At 43.4% G+C, this 14,733-nt stretch overlaps 1 protein-coding gene across 1 annotated transcript; it reads right to left on the bottom strand.

The window, feature by feature from the left end:
• Positions 1 to 10,247: 10,247 nt before the first annotated feature.
• Positions 10,248 to 11,896, bottom strand: LOC143806196 (carbohydrate sulfotransferase 4-like). Its single transcript, XM_077286310.1, has 2 exons — positions 11,823 to 11,896; positions 10,248 to 11,655 (listed from the first exon to the last, which is right to left on the bottom strand). Exon 2 carries the CDS (start codon positions 11,568 to 11,570, stop codon positions 10,392 to 10,394), a length of 1,179 nt encoding a protein of 392 aa, XP_077142425.1. The 5' UTR covers positions 11,571 to 11,655; positions 11,823 to 11,896; the 3' UTR covers positions 10,248 to 10,391.
• Positions 11,897 to 14,733: the final 2,837 nt, after the last annotated feature.

Raw genomic sequence — 14,733 nt, 5'->3', positions numbered from 1 at the left:
CCCCCAGTTTTGTATTTTCACAAGGGTATCAGGATAAATTGGACCCTAAAAGTTGTTGTCCAATTTGTCCTGAGTACGCTGATACCCCCTATGTGGGGGGGAACCACTGTTTGGGCGCATGACAGAGCTCGGAAGGGAAGGAGCGCCATTTGGAATGCAGACTTAAATGGATTGGTCTGCAGGCGTCACGTTGCATTTGCAGAGCCCCTGATGTACCCAAACAGTACAAACCCCCCACAAGTGACCCCATATTGGAAACTAGACCCCCCAAGGAACTTATCTAGATGTGTTGTGAGAACTTTGAACCCCCAAGTGTTTCATTACAGTTTATAACGCAGAGCCGTGAAAATAAAAATTATTTTTTTTTTCACAAAAATGATTTTTTAGCCCCCAGTTTTGTATTTTCACAAGGGTATCAGGATAAATTGGACCCTAAAAGTTGTTGTCCAATTTGTCCTGAGTACGCTGATACCCCCTATGTGGGGGGGGAACCACTGTTTGGGCGCATGACAGAGCTCGGAAGGGAAGGAGCGCCATTTGGAATGCAGACTTAAATGGATTGGTCTGCAGGCGTCACGTTGCATTTGCAGAGCCCCTGATGTACCCAAATAGTACAAACCCCCCACAAGTGACCCCATATTGGAAACTAGACCTCCCAAGGAACTTATCTAGATGTGTTGTGAGAACTTTGAACCCCCAAGTGTTTCACTACAGTTTACAACGCAGAGCCGTGAAAATAAAACATATTTTTTTTCCCACAAAAATGATTTTTAGCCCCCCAAATTTTTATTTTCCCAAGGATAACAAGAGAACTTGGACCCCAGAAGTTGTTGTTCAATTTGTCCCTAGTACGCTGATACCCCATATGTTGGGGTAAACCCCTTTTTGGACGCACGGGAGAGCTCGGAAGGGAAGGAGCACTGTTTTACTTTTTCAACGCAGAATTGGCTGGAATTGAGATTGGACGCCATGTCGCATTTGGAGAGCCCCTGATGTGCCTGAACAGTGGAAACTCCCCAATTCTACCTGAAACCCTACCCCTAACCTCACCCCTAACCGTTTACTGAACATTTTCTGACAGTCATAAGTGCCACGTATATAAGTGCCACGTATATAAGTGCCACGTATGTAAGTGCCACGTATATAAGTGCCACGTATATAAGTGCCACGTATATAAGTGCCACGTATATAAGTGCCACGTATTTAAGTGCCACGTATTTAAGTGCCACGTATTTAAGTGCCACGATATTTCAGTGCCACGTATTTCAGTGCCACGTATTTCAGGCACTGAAAAATACGTGGCACTTAAATACGTGGCACTTAAATACGTGGCACTTAAATACGTGGCACTTAAATACGTGGCACTTAAATACGTGGCACTTAAATACGTGGCACTTAAATACGTGGCACTTAAATACGTGGCACTTAAATACGTGGCACTTAAATACGTGGCACTTATATACGTGGCCACTGAAATATCGTGGCACTTATATACGTATATACGTATATAAACGTATATTTCAGTGCCACGTATTTCAGGTTAGGGGTAGGGTTAGGGTTTTTTGTTTTTTTCTTGTTTTCTTGTGTTTTTCTATAAAAACGCATGCGTTTTACCGCGTTTACATGCATTTTTTTCACACATGCGGTTTTTTTAAAAAACGCATGCAGATAAAAACGCAAGTGTGAAACCAGACTAAAAGACGCTTTTTATAGCAAAAAAGTTTTTGCGTCTCCACATTTTGAGACCTATAATTTTTCCACATTTTGGTCCACAGAGTCATGTGAGGTCTTGTTTTTTGCGGGACGAGTTGACGTTTTTATTGGTAACATTTTCGGACACGTGACCATTTTTTATCACTTTTTATTCCGATTTTTGTGAGGCAGAATAACCAAAAACCAGCTATTCATGAATTTCTTTTGGGAGAGGCGTTTATACCGTTCTGCGCTTGGTAAAATTGATAAAGCAGTTTTATTCGACGGGTCAGTACGATTACAGCGATACCTCATTTATATCATTTTTTTATGTTTTGACGCTTTTATACGATAAAAACTATTTTATAGAAAAAATAATTATTTTGGCATCGCTTTATTCTCAGGACTATAACTTTTTTATTTTTTTGCTGATGATGCTGTATGGCGGCTCGTTTTTTGCGGGACAAGATGACGTTTTCAGCGGTAACATGGTTATTTATATCCGTCTTTTTGATCGCGTGTTATTCCACTTTTTGTTCGGCGGTATGGTAATAAAGCGTTGTTTTTTGCCTCGTTTTTTTTTTTTTTTTCTTACGGTGTTTACTGAAGGGGTTAACTAGTGGGCCAGTTTTATAGGTTGGGTCGTTACGGACGCGGCGATACTAAATATGTGTACTTTTATTGTTTTTGTTTGTTTTTTTTAGATAAAGAAATGTATTTATGGGAATAATATTTTTTTTTTATTATTATTATTTATTTAGGAATTTTTTTTTTTTTTTTTTACACATGTGGAAATTTTTTTTTTTACTTTTTTACTTTGTCCCAGGGGGGGACATTACAGATCGCTGATCTCACAGTGTGCACAGCACTCTGTGAGATCTCCGATCTCACTTACAGCCGTGCAGGCTGCAGCTTTCATCTGCAGCCTGCTCCGACCCGGAAGTGCTCCCTGCAGGACCCGGATACAGCCCCTCGGCCATTTTGGATCCGGGGCCTGCAGGGAGAAGACGTTCGGTACGAGGTGAGTACATCACCTTGTACCGATCGTCTCAGGGAAGCACGCAGGGAGCCCCCTCCCTGCGCGATGCTTCCCTGTACCGCCGGTACACCGCGATCATGTTTGATCGCGGTGTGCCGGGGGTTAATGTGCCGGGGGCGGTCCGTGACCGCTCCTGGCACATAGTGCCGGATGTCAGCTGCGATATGCAGCCGACACCCGGCCGCGATCGGCCGCGCTCCCCCCGTGAGCGCGGCCGATCGCGTATGACGTACTATACCGTCACCGGGAATTAAGGCCCACCCCACCTCGACGGTATAGTACGTCATACGGGATTAAGGGGTTAAGGGCAAACTCGGCCAATGGCAAGAAAGCCACCCAATCATCCTGATCAGCAGACACAAAGCATCTCAAATAAGTCTCCAAAGTCTGGTTAGTTCGCTCGGTTTCACCATTTGTCTGAGGATGAAATGCGGAAGAAAAAGACAAATCAATGCCCAGCTTAGCACAAAAGGACCGCCAAAACCTAGAAACAAACTGGGAACCTCTATCGGACACAATATTCTCCGGAATGCCATGCAAACGAACCACATGCTGAAAAAACAACGGAACCAACTCAGAAGAGGGAGGCAATTTAGGCAAAGGTACCAAATGAATCATCTTAGAAAACCGGTCACAGACCACCCAGATAACAGACATCCTCTGGGAAACAGGAAGATCCGAAATAAAATCCATAGAAATATGCGTCCAAGGCCTCTCAGGGACCGGCAAAGGCAAAAGCAACCCACTGGCGCGGGAGCAGCAAGGTTTGGCCCACGCACAAGTCCCACAGGACTGCACAAAAGAACGCACATCCCGTGACAAAGAAGGCCACCAAAAGGACCTACTTACCAAATCTCTGGTACCAAAAATCCCAGGATGGCCAGCCAACACAGAACAGTGAACCTCAGAAATCACTTTACTAGTCCATCTGTCAGGAACGAACAGTTTCCCCGCTGGACAGCGATCAGGTTTATCAGCCTGAAACTCCTGAAGAGCCCGTCGCAAATCAGGGGAGATAGCGGAAAGAATCACCCCCTCCTTCAGAATACCAACCGGCTCAAGAACCCCAGGGGAATCAGGCAAAAAACTCCTAGAGAGGGCATCAGCCTTAACATTCTTAGAACCCGGAAGATACAAGACAACAAAATCAAAACGAGAGAAAAACAGGGACCATCGAGCCTGTCTAGGATTCAGCCGTTTGGCAGACTCGAGGTAAATCAGATTCTTATGATCGGTCAAGACCACAATACGGTGCTTGGCCCCCTCAAGCCAATGTCGCCACTCCTCCAATGCCCACTTCATAGCCAACAACTCACGAGTGCCGACATCATAATTGCGTTCCGCAGGCGAAAACTTTCGAGAAAAAAAGGCACACGGTTTCATCGAGGAACCATCAGAATTCCTCTTAGACAAAATGGCCCCTGCCCCAATCTCAGAAGCATCAACCTCAACCTGAAAAGGAAGAAAAACATCCGGCTGACGCAACACAGGAGCAGAAGTAAATCGGCGCTTAAGCTCCTGAAAGGCAGAAACAGCCTCAGAGGACCAATTCGTTACATCAGCACCCTTCCTCGTCAAATCGGTCAGGGGTTTAACCACACTGGAGAAGTTGGCAATGAAACAGCGATAAAAATTAGCAAAGCCCAAAAATTTCTGAAGGCTCTTGACGGATGTGGGCTGGATCCAATCATGAATGGCCTGAACCTTAACCGGATCCATTTCTATAGATGATGGAGAAAAAATGAAGCCCAAAAAAGAAACCTTCTGCACTCCAAAGAGGCACTTAGACCCCTTCACAAACAAGGCATTATCACGAAGAACCTGAAATACCATCCTGACTTGTTTCACATGAGACTCCCAATCATCTGAAAAAATCAAAATATCATCCAAATATACAATCATGAATTTATCAAGATAATTCCGAAAAATATCATGCATGAAGGACTGAAACACAGATGGGGCATTAGAGAGTCCAAATGGCATCACAAGATATTCAAAATGGCCCTCGGGCGTATTAAACGCAGTTTTCCATTCGTCACCCTGCTTAATACGAACAAGATTATATGCCCCTCGAAGGTCAATCTTAGTAAACCAACTAGCCCCCTTAATCCTGGCAAACAAATCAGAAAGCAAAGGCAAAGGGTATTGGAATTTGACCGTGATCTTATTCAAGAGGCGATAATCAATACAGGGTCTCAAGGAGCCATCCTTCTTGGCAACAAAAAAAAAACCTGCTCCCAATGGAGAAAAAGATGGCCGAATATGCCCCTTCTCCAAAGACTCCTTAACATAACTCCGCATGGCGGCATGTTCAGGCACAGACAGGTTTAAAAGTCGGCCTTTAGGGAACTTACAGCCTGGAATCAAGTCAATAGCACAATCACAGTCCCTATGCGGTGGAAGGGAACTGGACTTGGGCTCATCGAAAACATCCTGGAAATCTGACAGAAACTCAGGAACTTCAGAAGAGGGGGAGGAGGAAATTGACATCAGAGGAACGTCATCATGAACCCCCTGACAACCCCAACTAGTCACAGACATAGATTTCCAATCCAACACCAGATTATGTACCTGTAACCATGGAAACCCCAGCACAATAGCATCATGCAAATTATGCAACACCAGGAAACGACAATCTTCCTGATGGGCTGGCGCCATGCACATGGTTAACTGTGTCCAAAACTGAGGTTTATTTTTAGCCAATTGTGTAGCATCAATGCCCCTCAAAGGGATAGGACTCTGCAAAGGCTGTAAGGGAAAACCACAACGTCTGGCAAACTCTAAGTCCATTAAATTCAAAGCGGCGCCTGAATCCACAAATGCCATGACAGAAAACGACGATAATGAGCAGATCAGTGTCACAGATAATAGAAATTTAGGTTGTACAGTACTGATGGTAACGGAATTAGTGATTCTCTTGGCACGCTTAGGGCAATCAGAAATAACATGAGCAGAATCGCCGCAGTAAAAGCACAACCTATTCTGACGTCTGAATCCTTGGTGTTCAGCTCTAGACACAATCCTATCACACTGCATTGGCTCAGGACTCTGCTCGGAAGACAACGCCATAGTGTGCACAACTCTGCGCTCACGCAAGCGCCGATCAATCTGAATGGCCAGAGACATAGAATCACTCAGACCAGCAGGCGTGGGGAACCCCACCATAACATCTTTAACAGATTCAGAAAGACCCTTTCTGAAAATTGCCGCTAAAGCATCCTCATTCCATTTAGCACAGACCATTTTCTAAATTTCTGGCAATACGATTCTGCCACTTCTTGACCCTGACACAGGGCCAACAAGGTTTTCTCAGCATGATCCACAGAATTAGGTTCATCATACAATAACCCAAGCGCCTGAAAAAAGGTGTCTACATTAAGCAAGGCCGGATTCCCAGATTCCAGGGAAAATGCTCAATCCTGAGGGTCGCCACGCAACAGAGATATGACAATTTTTACCTGCTGGATGGGATTACCAGAGGAACGGGGCTTCAGAGCAAAAAACAGTTTACAATTATTTTTAAAGCTCAGAAATTTGGACTTGTCCCCAAAAAACAGATCAGGGGTAGGAATTCTAGGCTCCAAAACAGGAGTCTGCACGATATAATCAGAAATACCCTGTACTCTAGCAGCAAGTTGATCCACACGAGAAGCAAGTCCCTGAACATCCATATCAGCGCCTAACTCTTGAGCCACCCAGAGGTAAAGAGGGAAAAAAAAACACCACAGAGTACAGAAAAAAAAATGGCTCAGCACTTTCTTTCCCTTCTTTGGAGATGCGGTTAACTCATTGTTGGCCAGTTGTACTGTTATGATCTGGTGGCCTAAGAGCGGCATGAGACGTACTCTGGAGAATGTGGTAACTGTACTGACCGCAGACCCTGGACTTAACACCGCAACTAGAAGTAGCCATGGGATGTACCTACCAATCCTAGACACCTTGTCACAGCCGGAGGACTAATTAACCCTATAGATAGAAAAGGGAAAACTATCTTGCCTCAGAGAAAATTCCCAAAGGATAGGCAGCCCCCACAAATATTGACTGTGAGAGGAGAGGAAGGAACATACACAGGCTGAAAACAGAATTTAGCAAAGGAGGCCAATCTAGCTAGATAGAAAAGATAGGACAGAGAACTATGCGGTCAGTATTAAAAATACTAAGAAATGTCCACCACAGATAATACAAAAAAAACCTCCAAATCTAACTAAAGACTTGGAGGGTAAATCTGCCTCTCCAGAGATTCCAGCTCGGCTGCATAAATCCATACACAGATTAAGCTGGACAAGAAAAAACATGCAATGCACTGAACAATGAGGCCCACAACATGTGGGCAGAAAAACAAGCAGAACTTATCTTGAAGAAATGAACTGCAAGCAGGGGCGAACAGGAAGGAATGTGAATCCTCCAGAAACAATGAACAACTGGCACTCACCAAAGGGTGAGGCCAGACTAAATAGCCCCGTCCGAAGTGGACGCACCTGATGACTGCTGTGAAGGACAAACAGCAGCACTACCACTTATAAACACCGGAGGGAGCCCAAGAGCAGAACCCACAACAGAATTCACAACAGTGGTGTTTTATTAACCCTTTAACAACTATAGGATTAGTAATGCAGAGGTGTTTTATTATCTTATTATCTCCATTATTATGCCTGCTTAATGTCACCTTACAATAGCAAGGTGACGTTAACCCCGTTACAGGGCAAGTGGGAAGAACCGGACAAAGCTCCAGAATTAGCGCATCTAATAGATGCACCTTTACTGGGCAGCTGCGGGCTGCTGTTTTTAGGCTGGGGGGCCCATATCCATTGCCCCTTACCAGCCTGATAATAGCAGCCGGCACCTGTGAGTTTTGCCAGGTTGGTTTAAAAATATAGGGGGTCCCTACGTAGTTTTTTTCTTTTACTCATTCTCCCCTGCTCAGTGGCTGAGCAGGGGAGAAGGGAAGACAGCCAGCTTCAGTACCACATGCAGGGGAACAGCACTTACTGTAGCGCTTCTTCCCCGGCGGCCATCCGTGTGGTACTGATGAGGCACATGGGCGGCACACAGTTGCCACACGTGTGTTGCATGTAGTACACACACAGACACAGATATCTCCGGTACTGTGTTTTCTGGTACCGGAAATATCAGGACGTGTGAAACCGGCCTAACATAAACAGTAATAATTCAGGTTATTCTGGAGCCACAAAACATTTTATTTCTGTGCACAAGGGAGATTTATCAAATGTCTCATTTTTCAGCATAGAAAGGGTTAATCAGTCACCAAGGGGTGGTGACTGGAAGAAGCAATTAGCGACTGCCAGGTTCACTAAATGCTAAAACTGACCTGCCATTATGATTCTCCAGGTCATTACGAGTTCATAGACACCAAACCTGTCTAGGTTCTTTTTTATCTTGTAAAAAAATTCCAAAGTGTGCTAAAAAAAAAAGTTGCGTAATCTTCCGATATCAGTAGAGTCTCCGTTTTTCATGATCTGGGGTTGGGTGAGGGATTATTTTTTGCATGCCGAGCTGATGTTTTTAATGATACCACCTTTGTGCAGATATGTTCCTTTGATCGCCTGTTATTGCATTTTAATGCAATACCACAGTGACCAAAAAAGTAATTTTGGCATTTCGATTTTTTTTCTCGCTACGCCATTTAGCTATTAGGTTAATCCTTTTTTTTTATTGATAGATCGGGCGATTCTCAACTTGGCGATGCAAAATATGTGTATCTTTGATTTTTTTAATTGTTTTATTTTGAATGGGGCAAAAGGGAGGTGATTTGAACTTTTATGTTTTTTTATTTTTTTAATATTTTTAAATACATTTTTCTTTAACTTTTGGCATGCTTCAATAGCCTCCATGGGAGGCTAGAAGCTGCCATAGCTCGATCGGCTCTGCTACATAGAGGCGATGCTCAGATCTCCTCTATGTAGCAGAATTACTGCATTGTTATGAGCGCCGACCACAGGCTGGTGGTCATAGTAATCTGGTCTCAACAACCATAGAGGTCTCAAGGAGACCTCTGGTTGTTATGCTGATGAATCGATGAACCCCGATCACGTGACGGGGGTCAGCGGTGTACGTATTTCTGGCCCGATGGACGAAAGTGCTAGTTAAATGCTGCTGTCAGAGTTTGACAGCGGCATTTAATTAGTTCACAAACCAAAAAACAACACACAATAGATGGAGTGCATCCACCTGATGCTACATAACCTATAAATATGATGCACAACTCAATACGTATGGAAAATCCTGATTTTATTAGAGAAAATTAATAAAATAAAGTAATACAGGGGATAACAGTAAGGTAGATAAAATACAGGGTATCACAGGATATCTGTAGAATACCACATCAAATATGATAACAAATAACAAATTCATAAATTACAAAAAAATATATTTTTTGTGGATAATACAGCCCATATAGTTTCTCATGTTATGTAACCACATTAAATAATCCCGAACCTCTAGTAGGGTAATGGCATACAAGGTAAATCAATAAATAAATTTAGTAATATATAAAGTGCTGTGCACAAAATAGATATATAAATAATGATGCCCTTAAATACATATTAATAATAAATATAAGAAAATATTACAAGAAAGTGTCATAGTGCCATGAATGAGATAGAGTGGAATACCAACCAGTATGAGAGCCTGTGAGAGCCTGGACCTGCCCGACGCACGTTTCGCCTGAGCTTTGACGAGGGAAAAGTATTTTATCTACCTTACTGTTATCCCCTGTATTACTTTATTTTATTAATTTTCTCTAATAAAATCAGGATTTTCCATACGTATTGAGTTGTGCATCATATTTATAGGTTATATAGCGGCATTTAATTAGTTAACAGGTGCGGGTGGATCACCATTCCACCTGCGCCTATTGCTGGCACATGTCAGCTGTTCAAAACCGATGACATGCCCTGGCTTGGGGCAGGGGGTTCTGCCATTGGACAAACTATTCCGTCCGATGTCAGTAAGGGGTTAAAATGTCCCAATAATTTTTTTTTTATTTAAACTGGATGGATGCACTGGAAACACCCCTCTTTCTTCCTCAATTTGACTGAAATCACCAGCAGGTACGGCACCCATCAGCTATATTCATTTGCAACGGTTTATGATATATGTCTCAGCGTGTCAAGCTCTAACTTTTCCCTCTCCCCCCTCTCTCCCATAAACACTAATAAGTTATAATTACATTGATCTCTAAACTGACAGAAAGCACAAAATAGAAGCAATTACTAAAACAAAATACAATCTGAAACATACGTGGACTGTTGGATGAAAAAATTGAAAAGGCCATGTTCTAAAGATGGCAAATTTTATACCATATTTACAAGCATTCTCCAAAACCTCCCAGAGATAAGTGTCTGGCCGCCATTTTTCTACATTTCACCTGCTCATTTGGCTGAGTTGCTGGGAGGAATTTGACATTAGGGCCATTCTGTCTGTAAATGATCGACTACAGAAGGAATCATCTTATGGTAAGCTAATGACAACTTCATTAAAGAAAGGTTCTTCGGGGCATAAAACGAGCAGTCACTTCTACACGGCAAGTGCAAGAAACTAATTGATGCTATGTTAACATCATAAAAATATCATATTTTACTTTTTACATTTTTTTATAATAATATAAACGTTCTTTCATTAATTTTTCAGTATTTATTTTTTACTTGGTAAATTTTGTTGACGACCAATCCTTCTTTAATACGTCAAGATCTAAATTTTTCTGGTCCTCCTTGGTTCTTACAGGCAAATAACCAAACACTCTCATAGATCCCTTACACATTAGTTGAACTTGGTGGACAAAATTGAAATCAGCAGCAGTTCTCCATTTCTCGATAACCTTTGAGGACACTCTAGAGAAGGGCATGAATCGTTCAGTTCCTCGAATCTCTTCATGAGTGATGTTATGCATCCATTGTTCCATGTCTTTAGTTATCTGAAGTTCAGCAAAATCAAACATTTGTCTCATGCTTTCAACCGGGTATCTGGCCAGATCCTCATGACGGATGACCATATAGCGATCGTTCAAGAACTTGGAGGATCTGGCCAGCAAATTAATATCAGCCTGAGCTTTACAAATCTTTGCCATGACTTTGCTTATTGTAATATTCCTGTTCTTAGAAACAAGTTCATTTTTAAGTAAAATCCGGTTCTCGATGTTAAGGACAAAGCTTTTCCTTGATAAGGCAACTGCTCGAGGGTCCCTCACTAGATGAATAATCCTTAGATTCAGATTGGGGTCCCGCAAAAGTGGAAGAAGGATGGAAAGATCCAGGATCCTAACTGTTTTCATCACCACATGAGAATACATTTGACAGACATTCAACATTTTATCCATAGAAGAGTTCACACATCGGAGAAAACAGGCTTGCCTGTTATAGCCTTCAGATGGGATATAGGCAGTGCAAGCAGGCGGGGTGCAAAGAGCTCGACTTTCTGCAAAGAATCCAATCTCTGAAATGTATTTTCCTCCCTTTGGAAGGTAATGTTGGAGGGGGGAGAAATCACATGTGAAGAAAGAATGGAGGAGATCCCTCACTGCATAATGAAGAAGCTCTGAACTTTCATCTCGAAACTTCATCCACACAGCATGACCAGGCTCGAAAAGGTAGAAGACATTCTCGTGGTGGTTGAAGATCTGTCCAAGGAGCGAAGAACCGGATCTCCAAGAAGAAATAATGAGGACGTGGACGGGCTTCGCTTCAGAAAAAGAGAAGGAAGAAGTACAAGAGGATTTGCTAAAGAGGAATTGTGAAATGCTCAAGAGTGAAAAAGACATAAAAAGTAATAAAATCACAAAATGAAAGCGTAGATTCATCACGTGGGAGATTCTTGGGATCATGGAAAGAGGAGAAAGGAGGACTGAAAGAAACGAGGCCTGAGAAGCTGAAGAAACGTCTCCCGAGAATTCATTTACAAAGAAATCACTGAATAGGAGGAACAAATGGAGAAGAAGACAAGATTTAAACATTTGGGAAAAAAAACACAAAAACAAAGATTTAGTAACTAAAATCCCCAAAATATTAACTAAAATTAGAAATTTAGAATCAGAATTCTGCAGTTAATAACATTCTACGAAGATTCATGCCCGTACCTTTTGAAGACTTTACGAAGGCAGCTGCATAATGTCTAAACTGTCCTGACAATAAATGAGGACTGCAGTTTTTCATTAACAAGAGAGATAGCAGAATGGTCCATAAAACCTGCTGTTACATCACACTATGACTCTTATCACCTGTTGTTTTCTACGAACCTACTTTTTTTCTTGCTTGTTCCTTGAAAAAATGAGTCAGGGGATACGATTCCACCATGGTTTATGCTTTGGACATCACCGGACAGAATTATTGTGCAATTTTTATTATTATAAATTATTAATTATTATTATTATATAGTGTCACAATGTAAAAAGGTATTGATGGGATTCATGTTATGTATTTTTTCTATAAAAAATAAAAGGAGAATTTGACTCTACAGGTTTGTCCTCCAATGGCCGTAATGTACGTGTGAAGGATGCAGGAACGTTACCTCCTAATGGGTTTGTGGCGCCCCTAGGGGTATTTGCCACAAAAATAGTTATTGACACCAAATACAAATACTAGAATAGCAAGACTGCACTACCATCTCCGGCCAGAAGGGGAGCTCCAGAGACTCCCCTTGATCTATTCTGGTCTGAGAAAAGGACTGGCGGTTGGGTTGAAGAGCTGAAAGTGAGAGGTCGTATAACTGAACTCCTAACAGCCCTATGACGGATTATAGGCCCGTAATACCCATAGTAGGAAAAGAGGAATAGAGAAAAAGGACATTGTGAGAACCGGGTAGCAATAACCTCTACCCAGAATAGGTGCAGAGATGGATACCGGATCCGTGGCTATATTCATTATATATAATACAGCAACCGGAAGGAAGTGAGGTGATATCAGCTTCACCAGGGTAAGACGCAGCAACAGACACAGAGTTCAGCGGTACTCCCAGAGGGGGTAAGCCAACAAAAAAGGACTCGGGTTGTCCGTCGAACCAGAGTACAGAAGAGACAGATTGGGTCGGCAGCCAGTTCACAAACAGCTGCAGGGCCATACAGAAACTGCGCATAATAAGAGGTGGAAATCCTGACAGGGTCAAAGTAATTCAGAGTTCTTAAACAGACTCCGGTGACAGTATTGGTTGCAAATCCCTCTTGTTGAAGTAAACTGGTTAAACGTTTCAGCGCCTCAGTCTTTCATTTGGACAATAGCCATCGACCCAGGATTGGGGTCATCATAGCTGAGAGGACCTGCTGCTGATCAAGTAAGTGTCTGTTCCTTCATGATATCCCTTACATTGTGCATCGCCTGAGGCCACAGCACCGGGTCAAGCCACTAGTGACATGCCCCTCAAGAGACGGACCTCATTGATCTGGTGCTGGGTACCTCGGTCTCCCGGGCGTCACAACTGGCTTCATGAACAGGATAGGCCAGCCCGTACACCGGGTATTGTGTGCCGTAATTGGAGTCTGAAACTGTGAAAATTTGGATGAAAAATCTTGGAAATTGACTTTATTAAAGAAAATCCCGTTCCCCATTGAAAACTATTGAAAGTGACTTTTCTCCATTGGTTATAATGGGGTAAAAATGGCCGCCATCCCTTGATGTAATCATCTCATAACCGTTAGGCACAAAACTGTTAATTGAGCTACGTCATTACCCAAGCCCCAGTCTAACTGAAAAACTTCAAAATCCACCATCACAGAGCATGCGGCAGTTAGAGGCAGCAGGGGGCGTGTCATTGTCATCCTGCTGCACAGAGGAATGAATCTACATTATCTAGACGGAAGCTGGGACCGGAGGGGTCTGGATTAACTAAGGGGGTACAGTATGTCGCAGCACGGAGATGCCGCAGCACCCGGCGACGCTAATGCAACTGAAAGACAGAGTGTCGATAGAGAGCCCGGCAGCGCAGCAGTGCAAGGCGTGGCGCCCATCATGCCGGTGTTGATGCCATATACCCCGGGTGGCCCGTGGCTTCCAATGTATGAAAGTGAACCTAATACCCTTAACGGTTTCAGGGAAAAGATGCTGGCTCATTTTGATATGTTCCCCGTGGGTGAAGCTCAGCGTGTTAGTCTCCTGATGATGCAGTTAAGTGGCCATGCTAAGCGAGAAGTCACGGCATGGGCAACTGATCTAAAAGGTACTGTTGAACGCATATTTGCTGGATTAAAAGCTACATTTGAAACCACTACCAGCAGCAAAGCTAAAGTACGATTCTTTAATTGCAAACAAAAAGCTAATGAGGGCGTGAGAGATTTTGCCTTAAACCTGCAGGAAGCCCTTAAATCACTTACACAGGCTGAACCCATTTTTAACACAGGAGCCGATAAACTGCTAAGAGACCAATTTATTGAGGGACTCTAAACCCCTTCTCACCGGGGGCATGTGAGCATGCTTGTTTTTAAGAACCCTGAATTGACATTTGCCCAATTAAAGGAGAGCGCTATACGTCTCCAGCTGGCAGAGGCACCTCGGGATCAGGATCTCACACAACCCATGGCAGATGTACTTCAGCAACGGGGAATGCCAGTGACATCAGCTACGTCCGGTGCCAGTGCTAAGTCCCTGGGGCCCATTACTAATGAGGCTCTTCAGCAAAAGCTTGACTCTTTAACTGATGTTGTTGCTTCAATGGCTAAAACCATGCAGGAGATGAGAGAACCCAAGATGGAGTTGGCAAACCGTAGAGAGGATGTTCCATGGATGAGGTCCCGGAGATACCCGACATGGAGAGGACGACCCCGTGACCGCTACCAACCGGATGGACAGCCCATTTGCCGCCGTTGCCAGCAGCCAGGCCACTTTGCACGAAATTGTGATTTAAATGGGAATCCCCTGGGAATGCGGGCCGCTTCGCAGGAATGAATTTTCAAGGCCCAACACCCTGGCACGACAGGTACATCGGAGGACGACCCATCATCCCTATCGTGCTGGACGGAATTCCCCTCAACGCTTTGCTGGATACAAGTTCCCAGATTT

Source organism: Ranitomeya variabilis, chromosome 2, assembly GCF_051348905.1.
Source record: "Ranitomeya variabilis isolate aRanVar5 chromosome 2, aRanVar5.hap1, whole genome shotgun sequence".
Lineage (NCBI taxonomy): Eukaryota > Metazoa > Chordata > Amphibia > Anura > Dendrobatidae > Ranitomeya > Ranitomeya variabilis.
This window is presented reverse-complemented; position numbering and strand designations above follow the sequence as displayed.

Coding starts and splice junctions, on each gene's coding strand:
- LOC143806196 (XM_077286310.1), bottom strand. CDS start 11,570: ATGATCCCAAGAATCTCCCACGTGATGAATCTACGCTTTCATTTTGTG.